The 24625-nt window shown below is 35.3% G+C and overlaps 1 protein-coding gene across 6 annotated transcripts in view; it reads right to left on the bottom strand.

Moving 5' to 3' along the window:
* anxa11a (annexin A11a) overlaps positions 1–24625 on the bottom strand; it is a 46704-nt gene that overhangs the window by 9260 nt on the left and 12819 nt on the right. For 2 of the 6 annotated variants that reach the window (NM_181765.2, XM_087277640.1), the window contains exons 3-11: positions 22356–22429; positions 16464–16793; positions 15169–15256; positions 10512–10606; positions 9200–9313; positions 6047–6137; positions 5814–5893; positions 4004–4060; positions 3792–3885 (exon numbers count right to left, since the gene is read on the bottom strand). In NM_181765.2, the coding sequence (NP_861430.2) occupies positions 3792–3885; positions 4004–4060; positions 5814–5893; positions 6047–6137; positions 9200–9313; positions 10512–10606; positions 15169–15256; positions 16464–16793; positions 22356–22429 (1023 nt within the window). Of the gene's footprint in view, positions 1–968; positions 2962–3247; positions 3886–4003; positions 4061–5813; positions 5894–6046; positions 6138–7691; positions 9957–10110; positions 10607–15168; positions 15257–16463; positions 16794–22355; positions 22430–24625 lie in introns of those variants that run through there. The other 4 variants (NM_183410.2, XM_087277641.1, XR_015504980.1 and 1 more) reach the window with 3 other exon arrangements.

The raw sequence follows: 24625 nt of genomic DNA, 5'->3' as shown, positions 1-24625 counted from the left end.
CGGGTTCGATACTCGTTAGAGTAACTTATTGTTTTCATTTTTATTGTTCAGACATATAATACTGTTAGGGTTGTTGAACATTTAAAGTTCTAAAGCAGCTGTTTTCTCAAAAAAAGACGTGATAGTGTAATTAGAAACTGATTTGGAAATGACCTTATTTTAATATAGTCAGTCGTGAACTGAGGTGGGCCGGTCTGAGGCTTGAAACTCCAATGCTGAAAAGGTGTCCCACTCCGGCCCTGAGGTCATGTGACCATCAGGAAGAACGCAGCATCTCATTCCTCAGAGGGCGCATTCTCTGTTCTTGTGGTTTTCAGAGTTCGTCCTTTGAGGACACCTGGCAAGACCGGTCTCTAGAAGAACGCAAGTACGTTCTCTGCTTTCTTGGAATTGAGAAACAGCCACGCACTGTAAGTAAATTGGATGAACTAAATTGCCTGTGGTGTTTGAATGTGAGAGTATATGGTATATGGGTGTTTCTCAGTACTGTGTTGAGGCTGGAAGGGCATCCGCTGCATAAAACATATGCTAGATATGTCTGCGGTTCATTCTGCTGTGGTGACCCCTGACAAATCAGGGACTAAGCCAAATGAAAATGAATGAACTAATAATCTACAAATTAAAATGGGTAGTTGTATATAACTAATTGTTTGTAATTATGTCATTCATCAGAGAGTCCAACAGTTCTGAAGACAAAACTCCTTCCATTTGCTCAATAGGAAAACAGATTTTTAGCAATAGCTGATAAATCATTAAAAGCAAACTCTGTTATAAACTCTGGGGGTTGTTAACAGATTGTATGCTTTTGTTAAACCCATCTAATAATGTTGATTAAACTTATTTTTAACAGCATAATAGTGGACTTTCGGCATATTTTTATATACTTATCACTCCTGTCTCTGTCAGAAAGTGATGCATAAATGACAACACTAGTGTGCAAGGAGGTCATATCACTAACACAAAGCATGTCAGCAGAGAGTTGATTTATTTCTTTGATTTGTTTAACTCAAAACATTAGAAATTATGTTGAAGTCACTAATAAACAAAAACCAATTTTAGAGACCTAACAGCAGAACAAAATATTAACAAAACATTATGACATTTATAGAATATAAAGTCAGTCTTCATACTTTCAATGTAAAAGAAGACATCGCCAGACATTCTATTTAAGCCTTATAAACACTCATCTCACTCTCTTTACTAAAGTAGAGATAATGATAATCCCTCTACTAGGGTTCCCATTGAACCTTTCTGCAAGATGTCATTTAAGTCAAGTTGAGATTCATTGTCATTCTGCTACAAGTGTGGACTTAAAATGAAATGCAATGTCGTTTCTTGCAGAACCATGGTGCTACATAAATAAACATCATAAATATAAATAAACATAAATGTAAACATTGGACATAAGAGAAATTTTTAAACCTACACATAACTAAAATACTGGAGCAGTAACCTAACTATCCATCTACTATAAATAGTTAGCTATACTCATAACCTAAGACACACTATACAAGTACATTATGTAAAATAGAAACAACACCAACACACTAATGCATTTACAGAAAAAGCTCCTCATTTATACTGGCATTTTTATTGCATTTTATTAAAAGCTACACAATTATGCTCACTGGCAATGTATGTATTTTGCCGGGATTTATACATGTTAATGGTTGTCTAATAGTTATACAATCATTGACGAATTGGAAAAATAAGCAGCAGTCTAAGGCCCTGTTTACACTAAAACGTATTAGTTTTAAAACTGCGCTTTAGAATGAAAATGATCTGCGTCCACACTGATGTTTCAGTTAGCAGTTTTGAACAATTCTCCGTCTAAACTACACCGCTGTAAACGTGATATTTAATTCATTTCATTTCCTATATTGTGTAAACATATTGTACGTTGTACTTTTATATCGGCCATTATTTATTTTTAAAACTGTTATTCAGCAAAAGAGAGGGTATGTTTCATATTTTCAATGAAAATGAAAGGAAGCTGTTATTTTATAGGCCCTATTAGGTTATAAATACACATACAAGGAAGATGACACATTTATATAAATATGCAGCTACACAACGCCTTACCATTTTTGGTGTCTGTTAAGTTAATAAACTTAAATTAAGTTAATAAAGTGTAAATTAAAACTTGAGAAGTTCGGAACTTAAAAGGAGAGGATGCAAGACTGAACTGTGCATAGGCTACTTAATATTGAAAAAAAAGCTCCAATCAGGTTTTCAGATATCTCCGTTTTCCCCCATCCACACTGAGACGGAGCAGCAGCATTTTAAATGAAAAAACAGCCTCTCCAGCATTTTCAAAATGCTCCGTTTTGGGTGCTTGAAAACTCTGGCGTAGTGTGGACGAATGGCGTAACCGTAGCAAATCTTGTGCGTTTAAAAACTAAAATATATTAGTGTAAACGGCCTAAAAGACCAAACAGAGAGCTACTGTGAATAGCTAAACCTGCATTTTCAAAAGTTGTTTTTAGTACATCTATACTAAAAAATAACATCAACATTTCTAAGCTAATATGAGTCTATAGCTTTTCTAAACACTGTCGAAGACGCTGCAGCAATAAAAAATGTGCGCTAGGCGTAAATAATGCGTTTATAATTGAAAACGTGTATATGTAATTCCCTCACTTCTTTAGTGATAAAATCAATAATATCAGAAAAAATATCAATCAACTCATCCAATTAGCAAAGTTGTGCTGACATTTTTTTTTGTCTTCGCTTTAAATGTCTTCGCTTTAAATCAATATTGTGTTTCACCTTGTTCTGGCTGGTTGGGTTTATTGCTTATAATAATGCTTTACTGAAGAGTATTTTGGGGAAAAATGAATGGTACCAGCTTAAAAAGTGGACAGGCGGGCATTAATACGTAAATACACTCCACACAATTCCTTCGTATTGTCCCAACACAAATCGATTAAGTTTACTTAGGGCGTACTCACACTTTGCTATCTGAACCGTGCCCAGGCCCGTTTCCCGGATCGTTTGAGAAGTGTGAGTGCTTTGGCGCAGTACGCTTGTAGTGTTAGTGCAAAACGTGCCAAAGCCCGAAACTGAAAGTGAGACGTGACTTTTAAGGGACTGTTTTATATGAATTTATTAATCATTCTTACTGTTCAATGAACGCAAACTACCGTAGTTTATTAAATACGCAAACCCCTCACTGCACGACAGCTGCGCACCTTCAGCAAACCTCCTAACTCCTGCAGCATGAGGGCTTTATGATTGTTTATGTGGCTAAAATGTTCGGCGAAATAATTGACAGCCTGTCACCGAATCCCTAAGGACTGTTTGGCGAAATATTTGACTGCATGTCACTGCATATCAATCGACTGAAACCATATATCTAGAGAAGTCTCCACTGTGTTGAGCGAGAGTGCTTACTGTACAGCGCAGCATCGATGACGTAAGCGTGCCCAGGCCCAACTAAAATGTGAGTGTGGGCCGTCGGGGAGACGGGAGGAGGGACAAGCGTGCTTTGGCCCGGTTCGAGGCAACTGTACATACTGTGAGTACGGCCTTAATCGTTTTCACAAATTTAAGTGGATTGAACATAAAATAATTAAGTTTTACAAACAAAAACTCAAGAATAGTGTTGGTTCAATTCATATTAAACATGTATTTTGAACAAGCAGCTAAAGTAATTGTTTTACGTGTAGGAGTTCTACTTGCAATCTTCCTAGAAACACAAAATCTGTCTGGGTAGCTATTGAGTGAACTAGCCAATCAACAAGGAACTTTGACTTGATAAAAGAATAAGATAATTCCAGCAAATGATGTACCTGCTCTGAGGTGAGCTTTGCTCCGGGCACACAGGATGGCATTGAACTTCGACTCATCTGTGCCAAGTTTATTTTCCCCAGCTTGATACAGAGCCTGCAGAACACAAATACAGCTTAGAAAAGAGTCTTCAAAGAATAAAAATTACTGATTTAAAAAATAAAAAAATGAAATAAATAAATAAATAAATATATTAAATATATTGAATAATTACCTGAGCATCCGTTTTGGCTATTGATATGTCCACATTCTCACTCTCATCACGGTTACCCTTTAAGAAAGAAATACTAATATGACTTTGTCATTTCTCTCACTGATGATTGAAGCTTTCAGTTTTCGTTTATGAAGTTTTTATTTATTTTATTAATATTTAAAGCCCTAACTACAACATTGTCTATATTCATATCAAAAACAGTCATGCAAACAATAGAATTTTAATTAAAATAAAATATTTGGAAAACTTCACCAATTTTGCCTTAAAAATAGTAAGAATATAAAATATGCAGAACATTTACATAAAATAAATAAATAAATAAATAGTAATAATAACAATTACATAACATTTGCTTTGTACATTTTTTGCCCATTAACACACTTTCTGCCAGGTATCATTTTAAAAAAGGATATTCTATTAAAATAAACAAGTGATTTCATATTAATGCCATTACTGATTAATGTTACAATTTAATGGCTCCAGAGAAGGCCACCACTTTAGAGGGTTGGTTAAGAACAGTGAAGAAAATCTATGGGATGGAAAATACAATGCATACATGTAGGCTAAGAATGAGTGTGTTTGATGAGCAATGGGATCCTTTAACAAAATAACTATGTAGGATATGAAAAAGTTTATTAATGTCTCACTTTTGTTTTCTTTTTTTTTTACTTCATTCTCCCTGAAATGGTGGCAGGTTAATTCTGTCACCTTTTGTATTTTTTTATATTTCTTCTAAAGCTATTGTTTTAAGTTTAAGTGGTGTGGTGTTTAATTTCTTTATTTACTTTATTTACCATCTTTTGATTGTATTTACCATCTTAATACTCTTAGTGCCATGTATAATGCAATGGTGCTACTAATTTGAGTACTTGTAAAAAGTCTGTGTATTTGTGCACTGTGTAACATGTACATGTTTAATGACAACGACTACAATGAGAACTACGACAACAAAGACTTCTACTACTACTACTACCTCTACCATGACTACTACGCCGACGACTACTACTACGATGAGGACGATTACCACTACTACCAATACGACAACGACCACTAATGCTATTAGTAATACTACTACTATTACTGTCTCTACCACTATGACTACTACTACAATGACAACTACTACAACGGCTATCATGATAATGATTAACATGACTACGACAACTACTACTACTATGACAAAGACCATTACGAATACGACGGCTACTTTACTACCATAATGACGACCACTACTAGTTCGACTATGACTAAGACTATTACTACAACGACTCGAACGACAACGCCTACTACGACTAGTACTAGTATTACTACTACAACTACTACTAATACGACAACTACGACGACTAATGCTATTACTAATACTACTTTTATAACCTCTACCACTATGACTACTGCTATGATGACGACTACTACATCTATGACAACGACGACTACTACTACAACGACCAATACTAATACGATTACTACTATGACTACGACCATGACAACGACTGCTTTTAGTACTACTATGACTAAGACTACTACTACAACGGCTGTGACGACGACTACTACGACAACAACGGCGACTAAAAATAATACTAATACTACTACTACTGATAATAATAATTATAATAATAAAGCTATGTCAGAAACTGTAAAATAAATTTTAATAAATAATAATAAAAACAATCTAATCAAATACTCAAGAGATTTTTTTCATCCCCCTTCATCAAATAAATGACTACTTCAGATCTTGCATATAAAAGCCGGTCGTGTCTATGAGTTTGTTTTGATTTTTATTAAATCCATAAATTAAGAAATACAGCAACTGTACCTGAGCAAGAGAGACCAAAAGTCTGCGGAAATGTCCAGAGGTGTCTCCACTGATGGCATCTTCCAGTGACTTCTTATTCTCTAAAACAAAACACTGAGTGTTATCAATCACCACATTTTACTGTAGAGCTTCGTATTAAAGCAGGTTTGACATGTAGCAGACGCTTGATTGGGAAGTAATCAAATCTGTAATTGCAGAAGGAAGGAATTAAGCAATATGAGTCAAGTACGCACCAGCTTTGAAAACTTGATTGATTTCTCGGATCTCAGCATTAGAGCGCGAGGCCAAGATTTCAATCAGACAGGCCTCATCTGTCCCTGCTCCCTGTCAAATAATCAGCACATTATTAATGGGATATCAAAACATCTAATCAGAGATTCTATTATCTGTGCACCTTAAAGAAACGGTTCACTCTAAATGTTAATTGTTGCATGGCAAATAGCTGCAGGGACATTCTTCAAACATTCTCATTTTGTGCTTGTGTTTTGGTAAAGCATGTTTTTTATGTTATACAACTAATACTATTTGCTTTAATATGCATTCAACCTATTTACATTTTTTTATGAATTTACACCATTTAACCTCCATAATGCATTCGAAATTTGTCTTGTTTTATTTTGGGTCTATTTGTACAAACCAAATCGTCACACTATAAAGTCATATTTAAAAATATTTTATGATGCCACTTGTTGTTAATAAGTAAATCTGACAATTGTCAAAGTTTTGAAAGTTACTTTATATTCACAAAACAAAATGTAATAACATAATGCTTCAGTTATGCATTTAAGTTCAAGTGAATCACAGCGCATATACATATTCATAAACTAAATTCGATCTAAGAAATGTTTTGAGATAGGAAAATTTAAAAAAAGCACATTTTTAATAACTTCAGGAACTATTTTATAAAGGAATTTCTGACTAAAATGCTTCTTATGTCCCAATCCTGAAATGTTTAAATAGCTTTCAAATAAATTTGTAAAATATCTAAATAAATAAAATGTACTAGTACATTAGATACAGATATAGGTACAGTAGATGATCTGTCAAAATGCTATCCGTTAGCATAATATCTAAGAAAAAACAGCCCCCCCCGTCGTCCAAAGCCACGCCTCCTGAAATCACGAATGCGCACATTAAGTATGACAGTAGACAACCCACTAGATCATGTCATTCGCCAGTTAGAAAACTTTATAATACTTTATAATACTACAATTCGGAACAAAAAACAGTATTATTTCTAGCACGTTTTCATTTGTGAAGCAAGCAAAACTTGTCATAATGTGTAATATTCATGCATGCAAGGATCGCTGGTCTTACGCTCTCATGCGCTCTCTCATTTGTCCTAAAGCCACTACTGTATGCTTAGTGGTTGGGCAGCGAGGTGCAGGAATTACACTTATTACTTAGCCATACATATATTCTATTTCAGACTAAATATTCAAAGTAGCATGGTAAACAATAAAGGGAGTGCATCACAAGTTGTCATTGTTCAAAAATGAAACATTAATTAATTAATTCATTCATTCATTCATTTTCTTGTCGGCTTAGTCCCTTTAATAATCCGGGGTCGCCACAGCGGAATGAACCGCCAACCTATCCAGCACGTTTTTATGCAGCGGATGCCCTTTCACCTGCAACCAATCTCTGGGAAACATTCACACACCCATTCACACACACAGTCATATACTACGGACAATTTAGCCTACCCAATTCTCCTGTACTGCATGTCTTTGGACTGTAGGGGAAAACGGAGCACCCGGAGGAAACCCACGCGAACGCAGAAAGAACGTGCAAACTCCACACAGAAACGCCAACTGAGCCGAGGCTCGAACCAGCAACCTTCTTGCTGTGAGGCGACAGCACTACTTTCTGCACCACCCCAAAAATTAAACAATGTGAATATAAAACCAACTTCACCCTCAGTAAAGCAGGCTAGGTGGAATAACACTATTTGCCTACGTTTTGTGGTTAAACTAAATAAAAAATCTACATTATTAATCTACACTAAACCTAAAGTTTAACAGCCTCAAGGAGAGTATGTATATATTCACAATCACATTTACTTTAACATGTTTAAATCAGCCAGCAGTAAAACTTTACTAATGCACATTTTTTATACAAATCGTAATATATTTACACCACCATCATAACTTGTTAGCAACAATGAGATGTTTGTACAACAAAATGCAGGTGATATAAAACTGATTACAATCAAATGACCCTTGAAAATAAAAATAGAGCTTTAGTGAAAATAGAGCACTTAAGGACATATAGTTCAATGTTTAAATCAGTCCCTAGAAATAATCTGCATGTGCGTTACTCTCGTCTATGCATACTGAGAGAAACTGAAAGTAAAATAGCACAATACTTTAAATGTCCAGAAGGTGGGAGATCAAAACCACAAGTGGTTATATGTGACTGCACAACAATGATCGTGATTTAAAAATATATATTCTGGTGCGCCGAATATCGTTATATATTGAAGTCAGTTGCGGGCCAAAGGGAGGAAGAGCGAGGGCTGCAAATGGCCTTGGGCCGGCAGTTTGAGACCCCTGCTGTAAAAGGAACCTTATGAGATTGAAAATACTCACATTATTCTTTTGCAGAAAGATTTCAGTGGCTGAACACTCGTAAAACAACCAAATCTACATAAGCTTTGCATGATTAATATAATTTTAAAACAGAATATTACCTATCTAAAAGAAATACTTCAGCCATGGTGTGATCCTTCCTCTAGTGTGCAAAAGTAACTCCAAAATGGATTTAGAATTTTTAAAAGTTTTGATTCAGCATTTATTTTTCTCTCATGTGCACATGAATGCAGTGCACGTGCACGCACAAACGGCGGATCTGCATGAACGACTGCGCAGATGTACATATCTACAGTTTGTGCTGCTTATCAGAATTATGGGAATTGTTGGCACGACATATTTTAATTGGTTGAAATTTTTTTTGTCTTATTTCTTAGAATATAAAAATACATATAAATACATTTAAATCGTTTACTTTAATCATTACTATTGGAATGTAAAAAGACTTTTAACCAGCAAAATTAACAACAAAAATAGTTTCTAAAGACAAATCACCTACTGCACCTTTGATTATGTGTATTACTAATTAAAAGTAAAAGTTAAATAACAGTCTGATTTTACAAATGATTTTCATTTAAAACTGTTTTTAGTTCATCAAGAAATTATTTTGTTCAAGAAAGTTGTCACAGTTTAAAAAAACAACAACTCTATTTTGCATTCATAATAAATGTTTCTTGAGCAGCATATCAGCATATTTGAATAACTTATCAATGACTTATCTATGTGAGGGTGCCAAGTTGGACAATTATTAACCGAATACATAATCTTACATAACACATAAGCTCTTTGACAAACCTTGATGGCCTCTTTAAGCTCATATGCATCATACTGAGATGGAGTCTTCAACATGGCCAACACCAATTTCTCAAAGTTCCCTGAAAGCTCAGACTTTAGATCTTTAATCAAGTCCTGCAAAGAAGAGAAGGATTCTGGTCTTTAAAATCATGAACAATGTATTTATGAACATGAAAAACACATCTAATACAGTATTTGTTTACATTTGTTAATGTTATTGAAAATAAAGTCAATCATTGTTAGTTTGTAAGAACTTTTCGCCGTAGCTAGCTCTCTGCAATTCTCACATTGTCTCCCACTGAAGCTAAGCAGGGATGTGTGCGGTTAATACCTGGATGGGAGATCATATGGGAAAGCTAGGTTGCTGCCGGAAGTTGTGTTAGTAAGGCCAACAGGGGGCACCCAACCTGCGCCCCAGTATAGTGAAGGGGACAGGATGTCCTTCGAAAAAGAGTAGGGGTTTAACCGAGAACCCTGGCCAAATTTGCCCACTGGCACCTGTCCTTCATGGCCTCCTAACCATCCTCATATCATAATTGGCTTCATCACTCTGTCTCCTCTCCACCAATCAGCTGGTGTGACGCAATATGGCTGCCGTCGCGTCATCCTATTTAAGTGTCTAGAAAAGCGCTATATAAATGTAAGGAGTTAATAAACTAATTTTAACAAGCACAAGTTTGGATAATAGCGAAGCATTGGTACATGTTATAATTATACTATAATTAATACTCTACATCAGGGGTGTCCAAACTTGGTCCTGGAGGGCCGGTGTCCTGCATATTTTAGTTCCAACCCCAATTAAACACAACTGAACCAGCTAATCAAGCTCATTCTAAGTGTATAGAAACTTTCAGGGAGGTGTGTTGAAGCAAGTTGGAGCTAAACTTTGCAGGACACCGGCCCTCTAGGACCGAGTTTGGAGTCGACACCCCTGCTCTACACGTATTTTTCATTTTCAGTTCATAGTAGTAAATATATTAACTAATGAAGCCTTATTGTAAAGAGTGTGTGGTAAAAAAATAAAAATAAAACCAAGCTTAGCTGCATATTTATTATCTCTTAGTCGTCCTCTTTGGGGAAAATGAATCAAAAACGATGCCTCGTCTTGCACTTGGGTGCAAACATAAAAATGTGTTCAATCAATTGCTTTTATGAAAAGTCTCTTCCACTAAAACCACCTGTCTCTCATTACATAATAGTAAGTAGCATATCATGGTTCACATCTGTCAAAAAAGACTGTCCGCCATCTGAAATAAACCCTGGAGAGGTGTTGCATCTGTTGAATAGCAAATACCTAAAAGCGCTTAATTACCTTTCCATATGCAGTCTTGTATGACACCAAGAGAGGTACACGCTGCTTGTTGGAGCGACTTCCAAGCAAATTAATGATGGCTTGTTCATCAGTGCCTGTTGAAACATGTACATTAGCAGCCTGTTTAGAAGCAGCAGCACATATAGAAAGCCACCATTCGAGTCATTTTCTGGGAAAGCTCATATTGTATTCAATGTCATGATAAAAAAGCACTCAGAATCTAAACATCCATGAACAAAGAATCTAAGATGAATAATAGATAAACATCCAATGAAGATAGAATAGAAAACCTTTTACGCTCAAGGGTAAATGACTGAAACTACTTTCTAAGAAATGCAGTAAAGACTCAGTATAGAACTCGGGAAAAAAAATTATTTGACGCTTTATTTAAACAAATAAGTAGTAATTCTAACTGAAGACAACATTGTTTTTTGCATTTTAAACTGCTTGCTTTTAAGAAATCTGATGTGGCATGAGTCATGACCTAATGACCTAATGTTTTTTGTGACGCAATTTATAATATTTCTTGTTATTGCGCAATTTAAACGCCTTATTGATTCAACTGATTTTTTTTTTTGTCATCGCGCGCCTGTGTGGTGCAGTGCAGGCCTTTTTCAACCTCTGATCATTGGCCGTAAAGCTGGATTTATACTTTTGCCTGGCACCTCAGGAAACTGGGTGGTTTATCTTTTGGCCATTGGGTTTTCATTTTAGAAATGGATATTGCTGTTTTTTGATTTTCTTTTTCAAATTCAAAAACGAATATTGAAATACGAGGCGTTTTTCTTTTTCATGGTGAAAAACGAAAAAGCAAAATTCAAATATGATTTGATTTTCATTTTTTATTTCGAATAAAAAAAATAAAATCATCAGAAAAAAAGAAAAAAGGCTTGTTTTTTTATATTCCAAAACCAGATAGGCCAACTTATTTACGGTGATGCAATGCTGACCTGCTAGCCTACTATGAGCTATTATTTTTTTCCACTTAATATTTGATAAAAGGTATTTTTTTTGTTATAACAGGATTTTGTTAAGGCATATTTTCCTCATTAAGACAACATATTTCTCATATAAGAACCGGTTACAGGCTATATATTTATTTTTTGTAAGCATGTTTTAAATTAAACAACCTTTATTTTGACATAACATGCTAGCATTAGGTTGCTTTACTGAACACTTTTCTGAAAAGAAAGTTTTAATATTGTTAAAACCATAATACTTCCACTTCCCAAAGTTTGACCACAAATCACTTCAAGTGAGGGAGGCATTAATACAGTTGTTCGTTACGCACATTTCAAGTCATAGTATTTTAAAATAAAAATGAACAGTTACTGTTATCTGAAAGGAAGCATGCTGAACAAACACCCTGATAAGCATCCTGTGTCTTTTAAAAACAGACCATCACTAGAGATAGTTGTGTGTGTTGTGTGTGTGCGTCATCACCTCGCTACAGTGGGCTATCCATAATTTCAAAGTCATGTGCAAATATAGCAGCAGATTTTTAATGCATAAATTGAAACTATAAAAAAAATGCATACTGCTATATATATATATATATGATTATAGGTCATATTAGGCAATAGAATAGGTTGCATTTGAGGTGAAGATGCACACAACAGCAGTCTTTAAGCTCATTATCAACCATAGGAAAGTTTTTGTAATGTTATCTGACAGTTCACTTTGCAAGACATTGGGATGCGTATGACCGTTTTTGAAACATGCTAAGGGTCTTTCATATTAAAATAATTATGTTTATTTTGATTTTGAACTATAACATGGAGAGATGGCCGATGATTCCAAATGAATGTAGTGACAGGAGGACAATGTTACTGCCACTCCTGAAGTGGAAGTGATTTTAACAATAAACTTTATTTTCAGAAAACTGTTCAGCAATGCAAATAATGCATACATTTTCAATTATGTTGTTCCATATAACCAGCTTTAATGAGGAAAATATGTACAGCCTACAGTAAGCTAGTAGGCTATAGTAGCCTGTGTGTGGCACCATTGCGTCGCCATAAATAAGTTGCCCTATCTGGTTTCAGAATATATAAAACAAGCCTTTATTCGTTTTTGTTTTCTGGTGATTTATTTTTTGTTAAACGAAATAAAAAATGAAACTCAAATCAATTTAGAATTTTGCTTTTCCGTTTTTCATCATAAAAAAGAAAAGCAAGCTGTTTTTTACATTTTCAATTTAAAATTTAAAAACAAAAATAAAAAAACATTTTTTATTTGATTTTTAGTTTTTTAAATTAAAAAAAACAGCTCGTTTTTCAATAGCCGTTATTAAAATAAAAATCCAATGACCAAAAGATACACTGACCAAACGGACGAGGCTTGTATACTTGCTGCGTTTGCCGTTGTGATATTCTTTAAAACAACAGGGGGCGGTGCCAAAAGAAATTGACCCTAAAGTCAGACGAATAAACAGAGAAGTAGAAAGTTTCCAGAACTACATTATATCATTATTATCATTCAATATTTTTAACTAATTATTTTTAGAAATTACTTTAATGATTATAAAGATTTTTATAACCAATCAAGATTTTTCTTGGGCTAGTTTTTGTCCTCTTCTTATGCTAAAAAGTCAATAATGGTTCAACATTCCTGACCATTTTCACAAATAAATCCTAAAAAAACAGGGCATCGGTATATTGTAAACCGATAGGATCGAATATTTCTTTCCAGTTATCAAAGAAATTATTTGTTCCTTAATTTTAGTATTGTAAATGTTAAATTGTTTTATATTCAAAATTGTAATATATACATCAGTGTAAAACCTATGAACTATGAAAAAACATATTTCTGTAATTGTGTACCTAGGTCTCCACTTTTGACATGGCCTCTTTTGGCTTTAACAAACATATCCCTCAGATTTCATCAAACTTAATAACAAACAATTTCCTCTTTTCCCACGACCGCTGCAATATCTAACCAAGAATATTGATCATCTGGTTATCTCTATGATTACGGATCATAAAGTTCAGACAAAATCTCTTCAAAGTATTTTATAATCAACTCAAATCAAATGCGGTGTTATGCGAACTGTTCGCTCAAGTCTCCAAAAAAATCATGCACTCAGCCAGTCGAAATCATGTTGTGCACACCCAAAGCGAACCTTCGCAATCACAGCGATGCCGTTGCATTCGCCGCACACACTCAAGCAAACTAGCGGACGCATCGAGTATAAACCAGGCTTACGTGTAAGTAGGCTTGTTTAGTTAATCTTACCATGGAAAAAGCTAAGGTGGATGAGACAGAGGGAGTGCAAGATGTAAACATGACTGATGTCCTGTTTAGAGAGTAATAAGATGTGTTTTGGTCGATTGGATCACAGGTAAAACAAGAGACGCATTCCAGTTCAAATCTAGCATTTAAATAGGGTTTAAGTCTTTTGTCCACTTAAGACCATGTACTGTACTTCTCTGATCTTTTAGTTTAATACCGCGAAAAAACCTAACAATTGTGTTTTTGTCAACGTATGTCTTTTAGAACTAAAGCAATTAAATACTTTATGAATACATTAAGAAGTGAGGTTTATTTTCCTTGTTTTCAATGACATTTCCTAGTCATTGGAACATTTCCTTTGGCCATCTCTGTTGTTAACCATGTTTGCAAAGAGTATGGGCCAGGGTGATCTACAATGCTTAGGGTCACAGCAGTGCGTTATCGAGAATTATACCCAACTGTTGACCAATCGACATCAAGTAATGTAACCATTTTAATGCTTTAACTCTAGAACCACTGTGTGGTCGCTGTATACCTAAATCTACAAGTGCAGGTAAATTTTTTCCCATGCAAATTCTGTTTAGAAATGGCTTAAAATCATATTATTCCAATGTATTATACCACTCTGTTAACAAAGCAGCGTCTAGACTCATGAAACGGTTATTTCTAGTTATTAAATATATTTGTGTCGTTTACCTTGAAGCTTTTTTATGCTACAGTTTCACTTTCAGAATTGTAGACTACATAAGCTAAACAAGTCAGCACTTATAATGAGAATTAGATGTACATTTTTTGTTGACCCCGATTCACAACTTATTTCCCCACCAAAGGACTCTCTATCGATGGCATTTAATGCTTCTAATACCTCAACAAATCACTTTCTTTTATTCATTATGAACTTATTTATTTATTATTATACCACTAATGCAGTCAGTGAAAGTGAAAGTCATTGCCTAGCAAGTTTAAACATAAGCAGTGCATAAATACAGGCATTAAATAGTGGGGAAATTTGACCCACTCTGCCACTTCTAGGTATCAATTCTCAGGTTTTTGGAAAAAAATCTTTATCCAAACAATTTTTAACATCTGGGAATTGTAAATGAGCCAATTTTAATAAAAGCCAATGACTGGGAGGTATGGTGTGTACATTTGAGAAACAGTGATGTGTAAATTTTACCTTAAATTTCTGTGTTAAATTTCTGTTTTGTATGGATGTGTATAAATGACTTTGTAAAGCAGAATGTCTAAGCATTGTCAATTTACTGTATGTTTACCACAGACCTTAAACCCATAAACTAAAAATCCTCAAACCAATAAGAAAATCTTGAGGGAAGCAACAATGAATTAGTATTTGGGGTTTTAACATCACAGTCAAGTATTCTACATTAGGGTTTTCAGTAAAAAATAAACTTGCAAAATAACCCACCAAAACCCTTCATGGCCTTCCTGAGGACCTCCGCATCCCTAAGTGGATCAGCTCCAGGGAAGTCTTGAATGGATCCTCTGAATCCACGCTACAATTAAAAGAAATAATCCAACATTGATGTTAAAAAACTAATAAAGTCACACAAATGTTGCTGTTTGAATTAAAGTAAGTCAAGTCTATTATCTGAGTGGGAATATGTGATAATATTTTTGCATAACATGAAATACGTTACTTAGGGCAGTGTTTCTCAACCCCGTTCCTGGAGGACCACCAACACTGCATGTTTTGGATATCTCCTTACAGGCACATTACAGGTCTTTCAGTCTCTGCTAATGAGCTGATGATATTATTCAGGTGTGTTTGGTTAAGGAGACATAGAAAATGTACACAGCTGGTGGTCCTCCAGGAACGTGGTTGAGAAACACTGACTTAGGGTACACTTTGCTGTGTGTTTTAGAACCAGACCACGAGAAGGCAGAGATTGTTGTACAGGTCAAATAGCAAACCACTGACCTAAACCATACCCTAAACCCATCCAATAGTGTTTACAAAAGAAAACAAGAGTGAGTGCATGGTGACCACATAGTTTTCCTTCAATTTTACGTTTCCTTTTTTGTAGAACCACTCTTTAATGGACTCAATCTTGAGTTCTCTGCATTTCAAGTACAGCAACAATAATATATAAAATATAAAACTATATAACATCAACAAACCTCTGCCAGTCTGTTTTTCTGCCCCAAATTCAAACCTTTTACACTAAAAGTATATTTTATATTATAAAAATAATAATTTATTATACTTGTTATATTAAAACAGTTTGAAATTAGTGGAAGTGGTTTGAAGTGGTAACAAAACCCCAAACTAACATAATTTTTATACTGTATCAGGGATTGAGAAACCAATTAATCTGATTTTAACCAGTTTTAATCTGTTGGGTTTTGTTAACCTGAAAATTTTTTTGCATCATAGAGATTGTTTTTTTTTTTTGTGCAACAGGCCTCAGGACATCCCAAAAATGTCTAATTAATCTCTGGTCAGTTGATGGTCAATTTGTGTGCAGAAACTAAGGCGTGTATTTTACACAACTTGATTCTTGGCATTGCCAGTTCATAATATGGCCATTGGATACATCTTCCAACATGACTAAAATAAAATGAAAGCTGCAGAATGAATCGCAATCAGTTGGGGTTAAAAAAAAATGTTGCCAAATATTTGCCTGTTTAAATCCATTAAGATTTTTTAGCTAGCTAGTGTATAATTCAACAAACAAGCAACAAAGAAGAGAGTTTATTTACACTGATAGCTGGAACGGCAGGTGCACCTCCTCCATAACCTCCACCATATCCGGGCATGGACGGGTTGGGTGAGGGTGCTCTAGGATAGCTAGGCCCGGACGGAGTGGGTGCTGGGATGTTTGGGTAGCTCGGCATCTGTTGACCAGGGGGTGGCCCTCCAGGATATCCCATTCCTGGATTCTGAGGCATACCTCCTCCTGGCTGCAGGTACATGCCATAGGGCTGGTTAGGGGAGACAGCTGGTGGGCCCCCAGGTTGAGGACCAGGGTAGCCACCAGAGAACATGGATGGATTTGGTGCAAATCCACCATCGGCAGCAAACTGATTTGCCTGTGATGGAAGAAGTTGAAGGAACCAGAAAAAAACAGAAAAGCAAAGCAAGCAAGACAATTAGGACAGTAAAGCAGACATTGCAGGAAATATAACAGATATAGCCCTAAAATGACAATACTGGTAGACATAGACATGATTAGGTCCAGCACAGGGAGATTAGAAGGACTGTGAACAAGTGTGCATTCATGGAGAGGTCTGTTTAGATTGACTGTTGACTTAAACTTCTTGGATCACATTTCACATGGGCGTCACGGAGACACTGCTTAGTAACACTCAAGTGTGGGAAGAGTTTCCATATATACAGAGTTTCCCTTGCTGACACCAAATGCTGAAATACTGTGGTGGAATAAAGAAACTAGGTCTTGATAATGCTAATTCCATTAAAAGCAGTGGTTGACCAATGCCAATAATAACCAGTTTTAAATTATTGCTGCTGACACCAACACCAAAATCTAGAACGCAGTGTGTTCAGCTGCAGTGTGTTGACATTTCTTAACTTTTAACACGTATGTCCCAGAGGTTGAATTACACCTGTGAGCTTCACAATTTTTCAATTAGGACATTGGAAATGTCTTTCTATTATGTATTTGTAGAGATTTATAAATATTCCCATTTGGAAAAAAGAAGACTGCTCAATGTTTAGCCAATTATACACAAGGGTTGTAACAGTATATGAAAACAACATCTGTGCAAGGCTACTTTCTCTTTCTCGTTCTCAAATCTAAATATAAAATGTGTCTGAATATCAAAAGGGAAAGAGAATTCGATATAAATAATCTGCTCGTTTCAGAACATCTCTGAGTTATGTTGTTGTATAGACCTCAAGTAAGCAAGACGCTGGTGTTTTTAGCATCGAATGCAAACACAGCTGCTCTGACAGAATAATTTAATGAACATTTCTCTGAAAGTCAAAGACCTCTGTACAATGAAGTGTATATTAACAACAGTTTTAATATTTTGTTATGTTATTAGAATTAGGCGACACGGTGGCTCAGTAGTAAGAACAGTGGCATTTCTGTTTGGAGTTTGCATGTTCTTTCCTTGTTGGAAAGGGTTTTCTCTGAGTGCTCAGGTTTCCCCTACAGTCTAAATACATGCGCTATGGGTAAACTGAATAAACTTAATTGGCCATAGTGTATGGGCCCTATTAAACACCCAGCGCAATAAGGTGCAAGATGTGTTTGGTACGATTTGTTGCTATTTTCAGACCAGCACAACCCTATTTTTCACATTGTGCCCGATGTTGTTTAAATCCATTTGTGCCACTTTGTGGACTCATGGGTGTTCCAGTCTAAACAGGAGGTGTGTTAAGGTGCATTGTTGGCGCATTGCTATTTTAAGGAACTAAAATAGACTGCGCAATCGACCAACTGAAAGCTGGTCTAAAGTCCAGTGCAGTGCGTGGTAGTTGTGCACCTATGTGGCTCCAAATGATTACACATTGATTAATACACTCAGGTCAGGATGCACAAAAATACACGAATATCTTCACCAAAAACTTTTAAGGATTAAAATGTTACAAAAATTATTATTTCTACAGAAATATAAAAAACACTGCCTAAAATGCCTTCTTAATGTCAGGTGGATTTTTCAGTTTATTTATGACAATTTGCTTTTGTATAATGTTATTTTTATTATTAACCGTATTATTAATTACATGCATATTTATTATTTTTTTTTTATTAAAACAAGCTTAGACTGTGGGGCATAAAAATAGGGTTGTGTTTGGATATAACCAAGTTTTTGACCACACTTCCTTATTTTTGTTTATTTGTTCATTAGCTGGAAATTAGAACTTAAATTAGAAATAGTTTTGAAACAAATCTTTGCGCTTAGCAAAAAATTCAATATGTAGGCTAGTGGATGTTTTCAGTTAAATGCGCACAACACCGTTTCCTTATCAACGAAAGTAAATGAGTAAAGAGTAAAAGTAATGTAAAAAAAGTAAAGAGGGCGAATGGAAGAGGCTCATACTTTATCCTAACGCTGCAGATGGTCTGTTTAACTGTTTAAACTGAAGCATTCAGTATCTCCACTTATAAAATCCACCATGGCACAATACAACTGACTCTTATATTAAAGACCTATCTTTTTAGTAAAGCACACACTCAGTGCATCTCTTAGCTGTATGATACATGAATGTGCTCCACACAGGTTTCTGCATCTTGTTTATTTACACTATGAACAGCAGCTACGCTAATTATTCTCTTTATTCTCTATTTTCACCTGGGTATACTCTTCCCGAGACCCTCAGATCCCGCATCGCCACTGATTCGATCCAAAACCAGCAACGAGAGGATTTTAAGGTTTCCATATCCTGAACCAGGCCGTATCCTGAGCAGCTACTGTGGTGGTCATGGAGGAGTGGAAAGCATGAGACTGATTCCTGTGACGCTTGAGGGGCTGACACGTCTTTGCTGAGGTCCAGCTTCCTGCCTCCGGCACTTGGACTGCAGCTCTACACAAGACTTTGGCCAGTGGACAAATGACTGTGCCCATCTGAGCCTAGTTCTCTGGGTGGATTTTTTTTTCCTTCAATTTCGCCAGTTGTTGAAGTTTTTTTTTTTCCTCGCTGCTGTTGCCAATAGCTTGCACGGTTCAGGATCTGTGGAGCTGCGCATCGATGGATTTGACCTTCAGTGTTTGGACTCTCATTAGCGATTATTAAACCACACTGAACTGAGCTAAACTGAACTGAACTTAAACTTTGAAAAATGAACTACACTGTTTCAATCTACTATGATCTTTTATATGAAGCTGCTTTGACACAATCATTGTAAAGGTGAATTGAATTGAATCTTAGAAGGAATGTGAGATGATACTCTGATTGGTTTAATGCAAGTTATGCTCAAAACACACCTATAACTTAGGGATGCACCGATGTGGACTTTTTGGCCAATACCGATAACCGATAACCGATAACTCTTTAGACTTGGAGGCATATAGCCGATATGTATAGACCGATAATTATAAATATTTAAAAATTGTATATTTTTATACAGCAAGCTTCATAAAAGATTGAAGTGCTCTCATGAACTGAATAGTCTATACTCAAAGCAAAAAAGCTTTAATTTCAAAATTGCAAGGTGATTATATAGACCGATATTCATGATTTCACATATATCAGCATGCAAAAAAAAATTCATGTTCTTCATTGCAAATTAACATGCAACTGACTGTTGTATAAAATAATAGTTTAAGTAACAAAATGGGATTTAATCAACAAGCAAGTTAAATGTAATTTAAATAAGATGAAAATAAAAGAGCTAAGGACTGAAACCAGCTCAAATGTTCTTGAATAAAATGTGTTACAGTAATGTACATATGTACAAATATGTCATGTCCGAAAAAGCCTTTTTTAGAGGTGTTTTGACAGTTCTGAGCCACCGTACAAGCTAAAAGCTAGATACAGAATGTACTACTTTAGAAAATGCAGCATAAATTCATTCTATTTGGCATTTTAGATTTTTTTGAACACATATAGCTGCAGTGCTTGTCAATCAGAAAATGCTTCTGTGTTCGTTCTTGCTGTCAATTGCGGTGAAATTTTCAATGAAAAGTTTATGATAAACCGCTGTGTTTCACTCAACTGCAGGCCCAGATTTGCCCTCGGAGTCACATTTTGATTCAACACCTGATCATTGAGCTGAGATGACTTTATGACAAACACAGAGCATAATATAAAGACAAAATGTGCAGCGAGATGAGAGCCTGTATGCTGGATTCAGTGACCGGCGCACCTAGGCTCTCCCTTGTTGATCTGTGAAGGCTGTTAGATCAATGTGTGTGTGTGTGCATGCGTGGTGACAGCTCTCGCGCGTGCTCGTTATAATCAATATGAATATTCCAATTAAACTGAATACAATCTTGCATCAACAACACATGGCAAGCAACGCGTTGATAATAACAAATAATCATATTAGATTACAAACAGCCCGACAAGTTGTTGTTTAGCATGTGTGCAGGGGCTGCAGTTTGGTGTGCGCGTGTTTGTGTGTGAAACGGAGAGGGAGAGACCGAAAAAAAGGAACGTTTTTTTTCGCAAAAAGACTGTTTTCAGTGATGTTCCCTCTTTGGTAACTGATTTTGCTGTACCACACGGAGAGCGATAAATGATTGGGCCAAGTCACATGTGTCCTCGTTTATTCACCGGCTGCAAATAAAAGAAAAGGGAGTTAACCCCGAAACTAATATTATTCGGCCCTGGAGTAATAAGTGAATCTCCTCTGCTATCTCTAACACAAAAAAGAGACAGGTTTACACATGTAATATTTTTTCTCCTGAGGCGATTTGAAGCAAAATACACAATGACACTCAATCAAACATATCTACAGTGATAAGGAACATGGTTACTTACTAGGTTATTAATGCACAGCAATACCACGTGAAAAAAGGACGCACTTTGAAGGAATAAACATTGTGAGGAGAACTGCATTTTCTGTCCTTAAAATAGCAAAAGTGGATTCGGACGTGCTTTTAATGCTTTTGTCGCCATGCGCTTTAGACTTTGCACCCTAGATTGTTAAAAGTCTATGTGTCTGAATGAGTGTGTATAGATGATTCCCAGTACTGTGTTGCAGCTGGAAGGGCATTCGCTGTGTAAAACATTGCTGGATAAGTTGGTGGTTCATTCCACTGTGACAACCCCTAATGAATTAAGGTGAAGGAAAATGAACGAATGAATCAATAGAATTGGAATATTTTATGAATATTAGCTTTGATGATTACGTTTTTATTTGCTATTATTAAAATGTTAAAGGGTTACAAATTGATTTAATAACCTTTTGATTTTGATAATACATTTAAGAATTCATGAAAATGCAGAATTTATGAAGAAAATAAATGATTTTAAAATAAAAATGAATGAAAAAGAAAAGAGACAAAACAATTTATAGGGCTCGTTACAACATTTAAATTCTAAAGAAATGCCACTGGTTGCCACATTTAAATTATATTACATCCTTTTTGTCTGCTAAACGGTTATATGCTGTTTTATGTGAAGCATATCTTAATTTATTTATTTATAATTTTTTTATATAAAGGGAGACTTAATAACCTTCATTAAAATGATTTGTAATAACAAAGGACTCTGTAAGCTCAAAAATTTATAATTTTTTGGTTTTATACATACCATAATAGTGTAATATTTTCTGAGATATTTTCTCACATCATTAAAACCCCTACTACACACAATATTGATGTTTTTTGGGTGAATCTTTGCTATAAAAGTTTAGTCCACACTTGTTCACGTTTCCACTGATGTCTAAGTTTGATTACAGATCAAACTGTATATCAACTTATTCATCATTAAATTGAATAGGATTAAAGTTGTTGGGGGTCAAAGCAAATTCTGATGACAGATAAATTGCAAGACATCAATGTCATGGTCACAAGAGCTCAGGTTTGTAAAAGGCTGATAAAGGAAGCATCCGATTTGATTTTAGCCAAGGCTGTGCTTTTCATGCTCACTGGAATCAAATTACCTGCATTTGTTTGGAATGGAGACCAATGTCATTTTTGATTATGCATCATACACAGTCATTTCATTGCCCAACTTACCATTCCTTGGATATTTGATGCATTAAATCCAGGATTTGGCAAATTATCCAGGCCAATGGGGGCACCCCAACCTCCTACAGCCAAACAAAAAACAAAACAAAATAAAGATAAAAGCTCCCACAAATTTTGACATAACAATTTAAGTGCACTTCGCAGTTAACATGGACTCAAAAATGACACAGCTTACTCTATTAAAAGAAGTTCCTGGTAGTACATGATTCAATAGTGGATGTCATTCTAAAGTGAAAAATATAATCACTTGCTCTGCCTGTGAAATTACTTTTCTTTTCAGTCGATATCTCAGATTATTCTTACTTTTCAATGTCTTTTCTCCAACCCATTGCCTACATTGCATCTATAATAGCTCTGCCCTATTTTTCACAATTCACGCAATTACTGCAGAGCGTCTTGCTCATTGACTACCCTTTCTCACGTGTCAAATTACAGAAAAAATATAGACCGTGAGCATCATTTCTTTTTCATTTAGAAAATCAAGATACACTGTGTATCATACGTCAGGTTAATAATAATCTAGACATCAACTTTTGATCTTTTTTTCTGTGCAGTGCCCTGAAGGCCCTGCATTGTCTTGTAACTGTAAAAAAAAATCCTGTCTGTTCTGAGCCTGTTTTTATGTAATTTGACAATACAGAAACACTGCTAAAATTGGAGCAGCAGGTTTTCTTATGGTAATAAAACAAATGCCTGGTTTTCAATACTCTTTATTATTAAGTTTTTACTTTGATTTTATAAATTTTTACTTAGATTTACTTATATTTGATTAGATGACATTGAAATTGCTTGGTTGTGTTACACACTAAATTTTAATTAAAGTATTTTAAACATTATTTTGTTAGTTTATACCATTTTACTTCATGCTTGGTTTAAATTACAAACTTCAGTCACTTTTTGATTAATATTATTTTTTGAGAATGAGAATTTCATGTTGTTTTATGAACAATAATTGCTTGCTGTCTCTAGTGATATTCATGTTATTGAGAAGATGGAACTACCGACTTTACAACCTTAAACAAGATTATAAACAACATTGAATGCAAAGCAGGATTTCTTAAAGAGCCCATATTATGCATTAAAAAGATCATATTTTGGTTTTGGGGGTCTTAACAACAGGCTGATATGCATGCAAGGTAAAAAAACAACAACACTTTTATAGTCTTATAATATGCATTTTTTTTAACTAATTATCCCAACGACTCCCATATGGTTTGTTCAATGATTCATTTGTTCCCAAACTCCTCCTTAACACGGTGCAAATCTGCGCTGATTGGTCCGATGACCTAGACTGTTGCGATAGGTCGACTGCATTCAGCGCGAGACAGAGAGAAACGCCCCCCATGGCTCATTAACATTGACTACGTTTACATGGACATCAGTAATCAAATTATTTAATTAATTATTATTTTTATTAATAAGATTAAGGCATTTACATTAGTTGCTTTTGACATTTACATTAGTTGCTTTTCTGTTATGATTGTGTTTTACATGTTATAGCACATACTTAGATTAACCTCATTGTGTCACCGCGCTATCTGCATTTCCTCCGAAGTTTCATGTAATTTTGGGCGTTTAATTTTTTATTTTGTCAACTTTAACTGCGGCTTTTACTTTCATTCGGGCATGCCCCCCGTGACAAACGAGATATTGGATGCAACTATAAACTGCTGGAAGAGTTGTTTTAATGGAAGTTCATACCGCATGCTAAATGGAAGAAAAAAAAGCTCTGCATTTCACGAGGCAGGCATCTGTGGTCTGCACTGCACTGTGTTCTGCACATAAGAGTGTCAGACAGCCGTGTGTGTGTGTGTGTGTGTGTGTGTGTGTGTGTGTGTGTGTGTGTGTGTGTGTGTGTGGGTGTGTGTGTGTGTGTGTGTGTGGACTATCCTGTCGCAAAATGTGGCGAAAAGCCCTACATGACGGTAATAGTTCGATTAAGGTGTTTATATGTCTGTAATGCACTTTAACAATGCAACAAAAAAAAAAAATCGGCATACTCCAAACGTCTTAATTGGCTTTTTCTTTAGTTCGATTATGACCTTAATCTGATTAATCAAAAAAAATTATAAATAAAAAAAAATATTATTGGAATTATTGGTGTCCAAGTAAACGTAGTCAATGTGCAGAGTATGTGTGTGAACCCAGTGCAGGAGTGCATAAATCAATGCAGTTAAACACTGCATATTGCTCTATTCCTAATCATAAGTAAAAACAAAGACACACATTCAGTATTAATACACACAGTGGCAAAAGAT

This window comes from Danio rerio, chromosome 13 (assembly GCF_052040795.2).
Source record: "Danio rerio strain M-AB ecotype USA chromosome 13, GRCz13ab, whole genome shotgun sequence".
Taxonomy (NCBI): Eukaryota; Metazoa; Chordata; class Actinopteri; order Cypriniformes; family Danionidae; genus Danio; species Danio rerio.
The sequence above is the reverse complement of the archived record's forward strand: the minus strand, read 5'-3'. Positions and strand labels throughout refer to the sequence as shown.